The 15412-nt window shown below is 33.9% G+C and overlaps 2 protein-coding genes across 3 annotated transcripts; both read left to right on the forward strand.

The window, feature by feature from the left end:
* Nucleotides 1–4583: 4583 nt before the first annotated feature.
* Nucleotides 4584–6896, forward strand: LOC105116387 (probable inactive leucine-rich repeat receptor-like protein kinase At5g20690). Its single transcript, XM_011013720.1, has 2 exons — nt 4584–6033; nt 6133–6896. Exons 1-2 carry the CDS (start codon nt 4584–4586, stop codon nt 6894–6896), a joined length of 2214 nt encoding a protein of 737 aa, XP_011012022.1.
* A 4271-nt stretch (nt 6897–11167) lies between these two features.
* Nucleotides 11168–14735, forward strand: LOC105116384 (exocyst complex component EXO70A1-like). Of its 2 annotated transcripts, none has more exons than XR_840516.1 (2): nt 11168–13879; nt 14422–14735. XR_840516.1 is itself a non-coding variant. In XM_011013715.1 (2 exons), the coding sequence occupies exon 2, from the start codon at nt 11742–11744 to the stop codon at nt 13647–13649; it is 1908 nt and encodes a 635-aa protein (XP_011012017.1). In that variant the 5' UTR covers nt 11168–11636; nt 11732–11741; the 3' UTR covers nt 13650–14004. The 2 variants fall into 2 exon arrangements, 1 of the variants encoding a protein (XP_011012017.1); XM_011013715.1 differs by lacking the exon at nt 14422–14735 and having other exon boundaries at nt 11168–11636; nt 11732–14004.
* Nucleotides 14736–15412: the final 677 nt, after the last annotated feature.

Here is a 15412-nt window from a genome sequence, read left to right on the forward strand (position 1 = left end):
TACATATAGGTGGTATGATTGCCTTTCTAATTTCTCATCTATAAAATCCTCTCTTCCTTCTTTTCATTTCTACTCAACCCATACATTCAACAAATACAGAAGTGTGTAGAAATGGCAAGTTTCTCAGGTCATCATATAAGAAATAGTTGTGTTTTTGGTGGATCTAGTCCTGGGAAAGAAAAGGAGTTTTTAGAATCAGCAAATCATCTTGGTCAAGTGCTAGCTGAGAGAAAGATTCATTTAGTGTATGGGGGAGACAATCTTGGGTTAATGGGAGGTGTGTCAATAGTTGCATTTTTAGGAGGTAGTCAAGTTTTGGGGGTCGTCCCCGAAGCTTCAGCACAAGGGGACATCATTGGAAAAATAATTGGAGAGGAACTTCAAATCTCCACAATGTCGACTTGAATGAATCTAATGTTTAACCATGTTGATGCCTTCATTGTTTTACCAGGTGGTCTAGGCACATTGGAAGAGATCTTTCATATTTCCTCTTGGGCCCAATTGCACATTCACCATAAACCCATAGGTTTGTTAAATGTTAATGGTTATTATGATAAGTTGTTGTCTTTTTTTGATCATGCTGTGGAACAGAAATTTCTAACATCTTTTGCACGACAAATCATAATCTCTGCTGCTACTGCTGAACAATTGATTGACCAACTACAATCTTTCATTCCTGTAATTGATCCTTCTATTAGTCGTATAAATTGGTTAACCATGGAAAGCCGTAAAAAGCTTAGATTGGATTTGAGAATTCATTTGTGAATTTTTGTGTCTTTTGGTTTTATTATTGTGTTTTGTTGTTTCTTATATTTTTTTCAGTGTTCGTTATTTCAGGTGATATCTTCTATACTCTATCTTTTTACCTTTAAACATTGAGAACAATGTCTCGTTTTGGTTGGGGGAAGAGGGTAGTAGCTAAAAAAAAAAACTAACTGTGCTTTCTATTTCATAAAGTACGTGCAAAATTGTTATTACTATGATGGCAGAGTAAGGAGAACTTTTTATGACTCTTGAGACGCATCTTAGTAATCATTCGTAACAAGGTCTATCATAATACTTCTTGAAATATTCAGATTTACAAACTCTCGCATTGTTATCACTTAATTCTGCTCATATATGTATTTAACATGTATTCTTAAACCTTAATTTACACACACACATACACTTTAACATATGATTGTGGGTTGCATATTGGATTATTACATTATTTATGTTCTTTTGTTAAAGGTAACAACTAAAGGAAAAGGGATAGTATATAATTAAAAAAAACAAACACAAAAAAAAGACAAAAAAAAGAAAGAAAGAAAATGATAATAATAAAAATGTAGATAAGTTTGGTTTCGTAGCCTCCTTAACCTAAGCAATTAAGCCCGAAAGGGTGTTAAACACCTAACACCCTAAAGTCAACTGACTTGGAAGCTATTGGCCCAACGCTTGTTATATGGGTTGAGGAGAAAAGCTTAAGGGAATCAAACATTGCACTATCTACATATCAGTATCTGTGACATGAGTTATTAAGCTCGTAGGGGTGTCTTAACACCTAATGCCCTAAGACCAACTGGTCTGGGAGTCATTAGCAGAAAGCTCGTTACATGGGTTAAAGATGCATGGTGTTTTAAATTATATGTATATATATTAAAAAAAAGAAAAAAAAAGAAGAAGACAAAAATAATAATCCCAACCCAAGGAAGTTAACCTTAAACATTAGAACAAAAATTTTATTTTCTTCCAAGAAAAGCCCTATAATTATGTGTTGATATATTGAGTACAAAAAAAAGGTTTATGAATATCTTGTTAAGAGTTATTGAGCAGGTATATAAATTTAATGAGAGTTTGTTTATCTGGATAGATTAATGGAAGTTAAATGATGACTACCTTGCTTTGTGGAATTTACAAAGTATTTTTCTATTTTAACGCTTTGATTACTAGGGACTAGTAATAAGCTAGTTGGGGGGTGTGATTGATACTTAAAAGTGTATTTTTATCAAGGTTTTATATCATCATTTTGCACTTGAAGTATCAATAATTCCTTAACTAAAGCATGTTTTATAATAATATATCTAATAATATAAGATACCTTTAATTTATGGTAAATGTTCATTTTAAATGCAGGCCTATCACATAAATGAAAGGACTAAATGATGAATTTAAGAACTGAAATTGGAAGGACAAAGAGATGGCCAAACTTAGAAAAGAGATGTCGGTGCAATCCAAACTGGAATACTGTTCGGTAATTGGGTCATATCTGGAGCTGTAGATCTCAGATTTAGGTCTACTTTATATGGATGGAAAGGTAAGACATAGGCCTACAACTTTCATATGGAGCCCAAGATCTAAAAAGGCCATTTTCAAATCCAAATTGTAGCAACAACAAAGAAGTCCGAGTTTGTCTTCCAGCTCGAGTACTGTTCATTATTTGGCCCATATCTGGAGTTCTAAAAGTCCAAATGAGTGGAATTCTTTACACAAGAAATCTGAGACAATTTCCTACAACTTTTATGTTTTTAAGTGGCTCCAATTTTGACGTTATCAATGACGTTTTGGGCAGACAAAAGAAGATAATGATTGTCACCAAGTCAAGAGTTGATCACCCACTCATCAATTAGTCATCAAATCAATAGTTCCCAATTTTAGCCTATAAAAGGAGGCATTTGCCATGCATTTAGGTATCTTGGTGTCCAGATCAAGATTATGCTCTTGCTTTCTCTCTTTGTGTTTTTTGTAATGTTTATACTTTGTTTTCATTAATATCAAGTTTATGCCTTTTATTTCCTTTCCTTTACTTAGTTAACTTTTATCTTATTTATGTTCTTATTTTGTTTATCTATTTTTCTTTCTTTCATTATGTCTAGCTAAGTTTACTATGTAAAGGTGAAAAGGTTACGCTAATGTTTAACTAAGTTTATTATGTCAAGGTGAAAAGGTTACACTAATGGTGTAAGAATAAGTATAATATAAACTTAATATGGACTTTAATGTTTGATACTAACATGTTTTCTATTTGTTATCTTGTTCACTCTTTAATACTTTGCTTGTTAAATGACTAATCTTGATTTATGTTGTATAACACTTGGTACAACAAATGCTTGGCACTTTCATAGCCCATACTGTATGGTATAACCGACACCAGAGCTATGAAAGGAACTTGATTTGTTGTTAACATAAGTTATAATCATGAATGCTTGATGACATTTACAAGTATTAGCATTAATTGAATAAGATGACTAATGTAATCATATTAACAATCTATAATCTGATTGGAACTTCCTTTGTGTGTGGTTTCCAATTGAATAATAAGAGTTTATACTATATTTATTTGACATACTATTAGTGGATCCTCTAACCTTGACATTGTTTGTTATCATTGTTTAATCCTTATGTTAATTTTTCATCTCAAAGTTCTTATCAACTTTTCTTCTTCTTCTTTTTATTCTTTATTATTATTATTATTATTATTATTAGTACTACTACTACTACTACTACTATTATTGTTGTTGTTGTTGTTGTATTATTGTTATTTATAATTTATATAATTAACCTCCCTGTGGTTCGACCCCAGTCTTATCGGGTTATTTATTACTTCGACACTCCTGCACTTGAGAGAAAACATCAATCTTTTTATCGTGTCAAATATCCCTTTCAAAAATTTTTGTTGATATGAAAAAAATAATGTAAAGGATTCATATGCAATATAAATAAATTTTATCTAAATTAATAACTAATTTTAGAAAATATTTTTGAATTGTTATAACAATGGTAATGATTGTGGTAGAAAAAAAAACATTACAATTTCATAATATTAACGTCTAGATATTATTGTTTGGCATCTAGATATTAACATTTGTAGCATATTCATCATATAATCGAACAAACTTAAATTGAAAAATTAAAATTTTTATGATAAAAATAAAAAAATTCTCTCTCTTTTAATGTTCTCTTATTTTTGTAAGAAGGAGATGAGGTTTCTTACAGCAATGACAAAAAAAATTATTTCAATTTCTAATCATACTTATAAATATATGAGAAAACCTAAAAATGCTCCTAATTATTGAATTGGTTTCCTCAAATATGTTTTTGTATGGATTTTATACCAAACAACTTTTATTTATCAATTGGGTATTCTATTACAATTGCTATATACAAATGTTAAGTTTCATATAAAACAATTTTATTTATTACAAAATAATAGTACAATTTGGATAGAAATCATGATCAAATATGAATGGAAAGATTTAATTAAGAATTTCTTAAATATTATGGACAAATTTGATAGAAAAAATAAATATTTTAAGATATTTTTTGTTCATTTTAAATTTAATATAGTTCTTAATAATTAAAACTTATGTTTCATTTTCTTTATTAAATATAAGAATTTATTTATTTATAATGTTTAATAATTTATTTGTTTTTTTTTTAAATTAAGATTTATTTTTTCTATAGAATTAGTATATGAGATTCTAGTCTTCAATAATTCCATGCCTCCCTCCCAATTCTAAGCCTCACAAAAAGAGAAAATAAAAATAAAAATGGAGGGTAAAAATGAAGAGACCACAAGAAAAGAAGGCAAATAACCGAAAAACATGGAAATTCAACAAATCCCCACAAAAAAATCACACGGGAAATTGCAGCGCAAGAACTTGTCAAGCTCTTTTGCCAAAGTAATGGAATTAGATTGGCATTTCCATCCATTTCCTTTTCTCTTCATCGTTTTTACCCTCCATTTTTCGTTAACATGTTCTGTTTCTGATTCTGAAGCATTGCTTAGGCTTAAAAAATCATTTACTAACGCTGGTGCTCTTAGCTCTTGGATCTCAGGCTCTGTCCCTTGCAATAGACAAACCCACTGGAACGGACTTCTTTGTTTCAATGGCATTGTCACGGGTCTTCAGCTCGAAAACATGGGCTTATCAGGAACCATTAACGTTGATGCATTGGCTACTATGCAGGGACTCAGGAGCCTAAGCTTTGCTCGTAATTCTTTTACAGGTGCAATTCCTGAACTCAATCGTTTAGGCCATTTAAAGGCTATATACTTGAGAGGGAACCAGTTTTCTGGTGAGATTCCCTCGGATTTCTTCTCGAAGATGAAGTCTCTGAAGAAAGTTTGGCTCTCCGATAACAAGTTTACTGGAGGAATTCCACCATCACTGGCTGAGTTGCCTCGGCTTAGCGAATTACATCTCGAGAACAATCAGTTTAGTGGGACTATTCCATCTATTGATCAACCAACACTGATGTCATTTGATGTGTCAAACAATATACTGGAAGGGGAAATCCCACCGAATTTAGCAATATTCAATTATAGTTCCTTTGATGGAAATGATCATCTCTGTGGAGACAGATTTGGCAGAGGATGTGAAAACACGATGCAGACATCATCAGAACCACCAACCGGTGTTGGTTTGGATGCTGATATGATGGTTAGCAAACACAGAGGTCATAACAACAATAAAGTTATAAAGACAGTCGCGGGGGCCGTAACTCTGGCCGTGTTGCTTCTTTCTATAACAGCATTGATAATCTTTAGAATGAGGCGAAGGGACAAAGATTTTGATGTGATTGAAAATAGAAGTAATGGTAATGCAGCAGCAGCAGCAGCGGCAGCAGCACTTGAGGTGCAAGTTTCGTTGTCGAATAGACCAAAGGGAGTGGATGCTCCCAAAAAGATGGGATCAAACCGTAAAGGATCTAATAATGGAAGGAGTGGTGTAGGGGAATTAGTTATTGTGAACAATGAAAAAGGTGTATTTGGGTTGCCAGATTTGATGAAAGCTTCGGCAGAAGTGCTTGGAAATGGAGGAATGGGGTCTTTGTATAAGGCGCAGATGGCTAACGGCGTTATGGTGGTGGTCAAGAGAACGAGAGAAATGAATACTTTGTCCAAAGATCAATTTGATGCAGAAATCAGAAAGCTAGGAAGACTGAATCATACTAATATTTTGACACCACTGGCTTTTCTTTATCGGCCGGATGAGAAGCTGTTGGTATATGAATACATGCCTAAAGGCAGTCTGCTTTATTTGTTGCATGGTATGATATCATTTTCCAATGTTTTCTTTTACGAAGGTTCGTCTCATGTTTGGTTTTTCTCAGCATTCATGTATCTTGCTTAACATTATATTTCTTCAGGTGATCGAGGAACATCACATGCTGAACTCAATTGGTTTGTTCGTCTCAAGATTGTTCAAGGAATTGCCAGGGGATTGGGCTATCTTCATACAAAACTTGCTTCCTCTTCCTTGCCTCATGGCAATCTCAAATCAAGCAATGTCTTTCTTAGCAATGATAACGAGCCATTGCTTTCAGAATTTGGACATAGTCCCCTGATCAGCCCTCCAATGTTGGCTCAAGCATTGTTTGGGTATAAAGCCCCAGAAGCAGCGCAATATGGTGTATCACCTATGTGCGACGTGTACTGTCTAGGGATCATCGTACTTGAAATCCTTACAGGAAAATTTCCTTCTCAGTACCTCAACAAGGCCAGGGGAGGGACTGATGTAGTCCAATGGATGGAATCAGCAGTTTCCGATGGCAGAGAAACTGATTTGCTTGATCCTGAAATTGCAAGCTCAACAAATTCACTTGGTCAGATGAGGCAACTCTTGGGTATTGGGGCTGCTTGTGTTAAAAGAAATCCTCAGCAACGGTTAGACATCACAGATGCTATTCAAATGATACAGAGCATAAAATTGGAAGACAGTAACCACGAGGGCAGGACAATGCAAGTTTTACCATCACTTCGAGATGTTTATGCAGTTGCACCACAGACCAGCGTGTCTGATATTCAAGAAGTTGATGGGGAGAGCCCTAGGAGGAGACATGGATCAGGTAGCTTTATGGATGGAACTAAACACCCGAGTCGTGATCATTTTTCTTTTCCGGCTCCTATTTAGATACTCTTCAGCAATGACACATCAAATTCTGATTAAAGGAACTCTTCAAAATAAAGGAAATTAGTTCCAATCCAACTTAGGACATTAAGTTTCAGTAGCATCTGCAATGATGACTGGACAGCATTTTCGAGGTTTCGGCACAAGAAGAAAATGAGAATGTGGAGTTACAATGCATATGCACTAGACTTGTAACTTAATCACATAGTGTTAGAACCTTCTCCCTTTTCCTTCATTTTTCTGGCCAGATATTTTTCTTTGTACTTTCAAACTTGCTGCTAGATTTTTGTGATCATGCTGTACGTTTTTCTTGTAATGCTTCACTTAAAGAAACTAATTTTAATAGCTTGTAGACCAAGCATGATCATTTCAGTTTCTAAGAATTCTGCAACATACAAGTTTCAATTACAAGCCCCAACTGTGTGCAACCTGTGCATCAGGATTAATTTTGCAGCAAGAACATCCCAGAAGCGGAAAGGGGAAACTTTCATCACCTAAAATAGCTTAACAATCTGTTCTACTTCTATGTACACAATGAGGTGGAGCTTCCATTAAGTTAATGCTTCCAGACTTCAGCATTGACAAACACTAACAAAACGCCTCCATGACTACTGCTCCAGCATAATGACCAATCTTAGTTTCCTTTGTAAATCTGAGTGTTCATTTCAGCTTCGACAAAACATTTCTCGAAGCTTATACTCTCCCCCTTTTCTTCTTGTTTCCTTGGTTGATGGAGCTGAAGCAAGTGTCTTCACCTCGATGTTGCTGAAATGATTGACCAAATCAGCTGGCTCCTCAGATCAAGGTGAAGTGATATAAAAGCCAAAACATCGTTAATTTCTGAGGGAATTAAGCAATGAAGACCTCATCGGGACTCCCCAACCAGAAATATTTTTTTTGTTAAATCATTGATTAAGGCCGAATTAATCATGCATTTTGAGATGCACCTCGAGAATCCCATTGAGACTCCCAAGTTACAACTCATATACAGATTAAAAACACATGTTAGTCAACCCTTCTGTACCTCACAGATAGCTCAACACAGCTGGAGAAATCAGCAGCATGAACATTAAAAAATGATTCAGATTGATAGGGTTCTAATCTGGCACACAGCAATATCTAGCCCACCTTTTGCACTGACAATGACGACATGCAAAATCCCGTAGCTTTCCATGCCATAACATCACATCTTTACTTATCCACAGCCTCATGCATTACACATCGAGCCTGGCTATAGGCAAATGCGATTTCAGGGGGGCCTGTGCTTGAGCTCCTGGAATTGGCTGGCCAGCAGCAGCAACTTTACCATGCCATACCAGATATAATTAGCAAAACCAAGACCTTGAGTTTCTCCTTTTTTATAAGTGACCCTGCAGCAGTGCCATTCGTGCACCAAATTATTTAGTAATAATTAATAATAATTTATTAGCAAGCACTTGAAACCATACTTGCAGAATCAGAAAATTCATTAAAAGAGAGAGAGAGAGAATGTACTGTTATTACTGCCTGTCATCTGCACTTTGTTCTATACATCTTCTATTGTTTTGATTTAATTTGTTTTATTTAAATCATAAACGTAAGTGCGAGCATGAATGCACGTGAATGTCGGCCTATTTTGGTAATAGATTAATTGACTTAATTAATTCTTTATCATATGCTAATTATTTGCCTTTCATAGCTCGAGAGAGAAGGCCAGAGCCAGCACAGTAAGCTTTTGTTTCTCTGCAAAACAGCTGTGCTCACAATTTCTCATTCATGTTGATTTGGTTTTTGTCTTTTATGATATAGTTATTGATTCGCCAATTAATCACAATAATATCATATATTAAGAAAAACTAAAAGATAATGGACAGTTGCGTTGCAGATATGAACAGTGCTCAAAACGAAGTCTTTTGCTCAAAATGCTGTCGTTTTTTCTAAAAGTGATGTTTTTGAAAATTTGAATTTGATTTGGTACTTGTTGATTCATGCAAAGGTATAAATCTAAATTGCCCATAACTCAGTCCTCAATTTGAGTTTTAATTAAATAATATTAATTAAATTAAATTAATTTTCATATAATTTTTTTAAATCTAATATAAAATGATTGAGTTTTGAATTAATTTGACCGAATAAAATTTAATAACACTAGTTTAAATATGTATGATATGTTTATTTGTATTAAAATAGGGTTAGAAAGAAGAGAGATAATCTACTTTTTTTTTAGTTTTTAAAATTAATTAAAATATATTTTGAGGTTTTAAAATATTTTTTTTGATGTTATTAGAATAATTATAAAATGTTAGAGGTAAAAATAATATACAAATTAGGATTCAAAATCACCCCTTTATTTATCAAAATTTGAACAATTTCTTTATATATATAATTTTTTTATGTGTTATTTTTCATTGTTTATTATTTTATTGAAATACTTTTTTCTCATAATTAGTAATTATTTGGTGAGTTTATTTTTAAATTTATGAATTAAATTAACCTCCGTGTCTTCTTTCTATTATTGATATTTTTTAAATAAATAATAAATACATGATGTTGAATACATAATAAATTGAACAATGTTCACAATTAATATGGATTGATTTTAATCTCATATACTTAAATTTATTAACTAATTAATGTATTTAAATAAGTCCTACAGACTACCCATCATGAGCGCACCGGCATTGCAGAGTACAATTCCCAATCAAGGTGTTGCCGTGGAGAAATTAATGAGGGCCCGTCTAGGTTATTATGAGATTGAGATCATGGAATTCGCACCCAAGACTGATGATGTCCAAGGAGCCCACTCAAATCATTTCGTGCAAGCATGGGCTTCGACTTCCCCTTTAACTTTCCAGACATGTCTAGTCTCACAGATAAATCCATTAAAGAGGTTTTAGAAATTTTAAATTAATTTATTTTTATATTTTGTATAGGAAAATTTTTTTAAAATAAAAAAAATATAATTTTAAAATAAAAAATATTTTAAAAAATAATCTTTATCGCTGCTTGAAATACTCCTGCCAAAATTAGGCCATGTAAATCACTTTTCTTATAATAAAACTTCAAAATCATTTTGGGATAATTTAGAAATTTGGTAAAAACTATTATTTTTTAAATATATTTTATTTAAAAATATATTAAAATAATATATTTAAAAAAAAGAATTATTTTTAATATTAATACATTAAAATAATTTTAAAATAAAAAATAATTTAAATTTAAAAAAATAAAAAAATTTAAAAATATAATTGAGTTTTTTTAAAAAAAAATACAGTTGAACTGTAATGATAAATTCCACATTATATATAAATATCTTGAAATAGAAAATTAAATAATAAAATATTGAAACTATTATTTTTTAATGTTGGAGGATTTTTGCTACTCAGATGAAGGAAATATATCGAACTCAACTATGAATGAATAAATGCGATTATTTTTAATTTTTTGAGTTTAAATCTTAAAATTAATAGTTAATGAAATTTATTCTCTTCAACATGCTATATTGATAGATATAGGAATGAGTTATTAAAGTTCTCAAGGAAGAAAACTCAATTTCTATTAATAATTACATAGTCGCTTTTTTATTTTATTTTTCTAAAATCACCATTGTATAAAATTGTTAAATAGAAAAATTTCTCACCCGCAACAAAAACTAAAATTATGTAAAACAGCACTAGCAAGAGTGCAGCTAAAATCAATTTATTAAAAAACAAATCAAATCATAATTCACCACCATGATGTATTATATCGTTATAAGTATTTGTTACAGGTTTTAGTCCTAGGCCGGTTCAAAATGGATTTCAAGTTTTGATAAGGTGATTGAGTTGTCTAGATTAATTTTTTTAAAATTAAAATAATATTAATTTTAAAAAAATTAATAAATTATAAATAAATTTTAATTAAATTTTATTTATTCAATTCATTAAGTTAACCAGATCATATTAAATTTTTTTTCTTTAACCTAGTTTGATTCTAGTTCTTGGATTAATTAGATTTTAGGATGACTTTTTTAAAATTATAGAATTTAAAGTAAAGATCAGGATGACTCTTTAAACTAAATTAGGTTTTAAAATTATAGAATTTAAAGTAAAGATTGTTTTTTAAAATATATTTATTTAAAAATATATTAATTTTAGAAATGATTATATTGAAAATATCTAAAAAATAAAATAAAAATTAATTTAAAATTTTTTAAAATTAAAATATAATTGTATCGCCATACAAAATAGAATTTACATAGTAATGCCAAACGGGGGAGGCTAGACATCCTGATGAAATTCATCGTCCGGTTGAGATCTTGTAATTTAAAAAGAAAGCAAGGAAGAAAGAGGGAGAGAGAGTAGCTGGGCTGGGCGAGATCGCCGGTATATTTGAAAAGAGATTCCGGCAGGCCAGGATGAATAGAGAAAGTTTTTTAAAGAAAGAATACTACGTAGTTGGATTTTCTTTTCTTTGAATTCAACACTCAATCAAACGTTTCAGTTTCAGACAAAAATCCCCACAGTTGCCCTTACTTAAACGAGTCCTCACCACTCCCAAAGGCCACAGTCCACACACACACACACACACAACACCAATAACCATCCATCTATAATCTACAGTTCCTCCTGCAAATATACCCCCACCACCATCTCCTCCACTAAAAACCACAACGATCTCTTTTTCAAGATTCCAAAGCCAATTCCTCCTCCTTTCAAGATTTTAGGTTAAAAAGGAAGCATTTTTCTGCTATATACAAAAGCGAAAACCCAGAGGAAAAAAAAAAGGAACAAATTTCTTTTAACTTCGTATATTTTTGAGATAAATATAATACCCTTTGCTTTTTCAAGATTAGAATTTTGGTTCTTGGTTTCTTATAGCTAGTCAGTCATGGAACCACCAGAAAATTACAGCACAAGTACCTCTTTTGCAGTGCCTTTGGAAGATGCCCAGAAGATAATTCTGAGGTGGGACTCAACAGCATCAGAAGAAGCAAGAGAAAGAATGATCTTTGGTGGAGATCGTCAAGAAGTGGATCTATACTTACAAGCTGTTGATGAAATCCAAAAGTCTATGTCATCGACTTCAATATCACCTCCTTCATCCCATCATCATGATGAAGATAGTAACAGTAACAAAGTCAACTCTGCTATACAGATCGCCATGGCTAGACTTGAAGATGAGTTCCGCAATATCCTTATTAACCATACAAGCCCTGTTGAAGTAGACTCTCTTTTCATTCCTGATCATGCTCCTGCTCCGGCTTCTTCTTTGAACCACAATACTAGTTCGGTAGGAAGCAGCAGTGAATTTGATCAGGAGGAAGTTGGTGGTGGTGATCATGTTGATGCTTTAGATCCTATACAGCGTGCAGATTCGAGTAATAGTAGTGCTAGTTATCGATCTACGAGTAGTATTCGTGAGATCGATCTGATTCCTCAAGAAGCTGTAGCAGACCTTCAGTCCATTGCGAAACGGATGGTCTCTGCTGGGTACTTTAGGGAGTGTATCCAGGTCTATGGGAGTGTGAGAAAATCAGCTGTGGATGCGAGTTTTCGGAGACTTGGGATTGAGAAGTTGAGTATTGGGGATATTCAGAGACTAGAATGGGAGGCTTTGGAGACCAAGATCAGGAGGTGGATTAGGGCGGCCAAGGTTTGTGTTAGGATATTGTTTGCTAGTGAGAAGAAGCTTTGTGAGGAGATTTTTTATGGGATTGGTACTGCTATCGACGATGCTTGTTTTATGGAGACTGTCAAGGGTCCAGCGATTCAATTGTTTAATTTTGCTGAGGCAATTAGTATTAGCAGGAGATCTCCTGAGAAAATGTTCAAGATTTTGGACTTACACGATGCTTTGATGGACTTGTCGCCTGATATTGAGGTTGTCTTTGAATCAAAATCTGCTGATTCCATTCGAGTCCAGGCTGCTGAGATTTTGTCAAGATTGGCTGAGGCAGCTAGGGGGATTTTATCTGAGTTTGAGAGTGCTGTTTTGCGTGAGCCCTCGAGGGTTCCGGTGCCTGGAGGGACAATTCATCCGTTGACAAGGTATGTGATGAATTACATCAGTTTGATTTCGGATTATAAGCAGACCTTGATTGGGCTTATTATGTCAAAACCATCTACTGGCTCGAGATATTCGGGTGATCCAACTACCCCTGATATGGAATTTACTGAACTAGAGGGGAAAACCCCTTTAGCCCTTCATTTGATTTGGATTATTGTGATTTTGCAATTCAATTTGGAGGGCAAGTCCAAGCACTACAAGGATGCATCGTTGGCCCATCTGTTTATAATGAACAATGTTCACTATATTGTTCAGAAGATTAAAGGGTCACCAGAATTGAGAGAAATGATTGGAGATGATTACTTGAGAAAGCTAACAGGAAAATTCAGGCAGGCGGCAACTAGTTACCAGAGAGCAACCTGGGTGAGTGTTTTGTATTGCTTGAGGGATGAGGGGTTACATGTAAGTGGGAGTTTCTCTTCTGGTGTCTCAAAGAGTGCTTTGAGAGAGAGATTTAAGACCTTCAATGCTATGTTTGAGGACGTTCACAGGACTCAAGCAACATGGTTGATTCCGGATTCTCAGCTTCGGGAGGAGCTTCGAATTTCTATATCTGAGAAGTTGATCCCAGCTTATAGGTCATTTCTTGGACGGTTCAGGAGTCATATAGAGAGTGGAAAGCATCCAGAAAATTATATCAAGTATTCAGTGGAGGATTTAGAGAGTGCTGTCTTGGATTTCTTCGAAGGTTCTCCTGCATCTCAGCACCTGAGGAGGAGATCTCAGTAAAGGAATGGATAAGTTTTGCCGATTTAGAAACTAGGACACATTCTTTGAATTTTTTGTGAAGTGTTTGGGTGATGTGGTTCTGGTTAATAGGGGGCTGCCCTGTGCACTCTAGTTCTTTTATGTATCATCAGTTAATTTTCCATGGATCAGAACAAGTAGAGTTCTTTGGGAAGATTTGGTGTAGCTCTCTCTTGAATAGCCAGGTCTCTCAACCTGAATGCTTCCACACTGTAAGCATGTTGTTTGTTTGGGCACCACATTCTAGATTTTTGTTCCACTTGTTCATATGGGAATTGTTGTATGTGTGATTTTCTTACTATATATTATATGAAGAATCAGTTTGCTTTTCCTAGCATCGAAATTCTCACGGACTAATCTATTTGTGGCCCGAGTTAAATGCATTTGGAAATGGAACTGGACAAGCTTTGATGATACGGGAAAGGTAGTAATGGTGGTTTAAATATACGTAGGTAGTTGGTGTTTTTTTCATTGATCAAAGGAAATATGAATGTTAGTTATTGGGAATGACAACTGAAGTCACTAAGCCTGCATTTATTGAGGATGAATCTGCATAAGGTTTCTTTTCTCAGTCCTATTGAAAATCTGCAGAAATGACGCATGGCTATGGTGCTTGTGACCATCACTCAACAAAGCTGTTGCATTAGAACTTCTACAATTAGATAACGCAACTAATTCTTGCACACTGAAACCAATTTTGTCACTTGATGATCGTCCCTTTGTTTAATTTCTGTTTACCATTGATTTCATGAAGGTTGATGCCAGATACATTTGAAGGTTGAGATCCGTCACAGACATAAAGTCCTGCAAGATATGACAAAAACTGGGACCCTTTTGTGCTTGAATAAATTTGGAAGCTTTTCAAGTCATCTCATTTCTTTAACAACGTAATCTCCAGCTGGCTTTAGGGTAACTTTGACAATTTGTGGATTCAACTTTCGATTCGGTTTGGATACATAAAGAATTCCTACTGTATACGTTTTTCTAATTCATTCGAACTCGGCTAGTAGTTTTGTCATTGCTTGTCTTGCTTGAATTTAGTGACCAAGTACTTCAGATATACAGTGTGTTTTTTACACTTTTTGATTGCTGGATATTTCATGATGACTGATTTCAAATTGAAGCTCACAGCAGCTTGCAAATGAGGTTTACCACCAAGGCTAGACTATCTCCCACTGAAAAGAGGTCTGGCTACCCGATTTTTGAATGGTTTCCATTAGTTTTATCATGTTTGCAGAGAAACTCATCACCCTTCAATCTGGGACAAATCTATCATCAACGCAGATTGATGGCTTCTTGTTTGATAATGAAAGGAACTGAAAAACTGAATTCTCCTAATTGTCTCTACTTCTGACCTCCCTTCATTAGATCGCCAAAAGTGTACGGATTAGAGACAAACGGAAAAAACAAGATAGGGAACAGGTCTTATCTGGTACCGTAATTTGTATGAATCTAACCCAAACTAAACTAGCAGGTCTATTATTGCCTTTGTTCAGTAATCAATACGCGTGTCCTCTGGGGTAGTGGACTCCAGGCCAACTCTTTCTTCAAGCAGGCAGAATAGTCGAACCATCTGGGGTGTCCGTATGATTTTGTGCTGTAAATTTGAGGCATGGATGAATTAACAATGAGTGATTTAGACCAGAACAGTCTTGAATTCAAGTTGACACAGACTCGGTTGTATCACAACAGATTTTTTTATTGTTTTTCGTAAAATAGAATTGAATGGGGAGGAGATATATTTA

The sequence above is a fragment of the Populus euphratica genome, unplaced genomic scaffold (genome assembly GCF_000495115.2).
Source record: "Populus euphratica unplaced genomic scaffold, PopEup_1.0 scaffold922.1, whole genome shotgun sequence".
NCBI classification, from domain to species: Eukaryota; Viridiplantae; Streptophyta; class Magnoliopsida; order Malpighiales; family Salicaceae; genus Populus; species Populus euphratica.

Excerpts from the sequence above, each read along its gene's own strand:
- LOC105116387 (XM_011013720.1), top strand. The coding sequence starts at position 4,584 with ATGGAAATTCAACAAATCCCCACAAAAAAATCACACGGGAAATTGCAG. Across the intron at positions 6,034-6,132 it reads TCTGCTTTATTTGTTGCATG|GTGATCGAGGAACATCACAT; the intron begins GTATGATATCAT and ends ATATTTCTTCAG.
- LOC105116384 (XM_011013715.1), top strand. The coding sequence starts at position 11,742 with ATGGAACCACCAGAAAATTACAGCACAAGTACCTCTTTTGCAGTGCCT.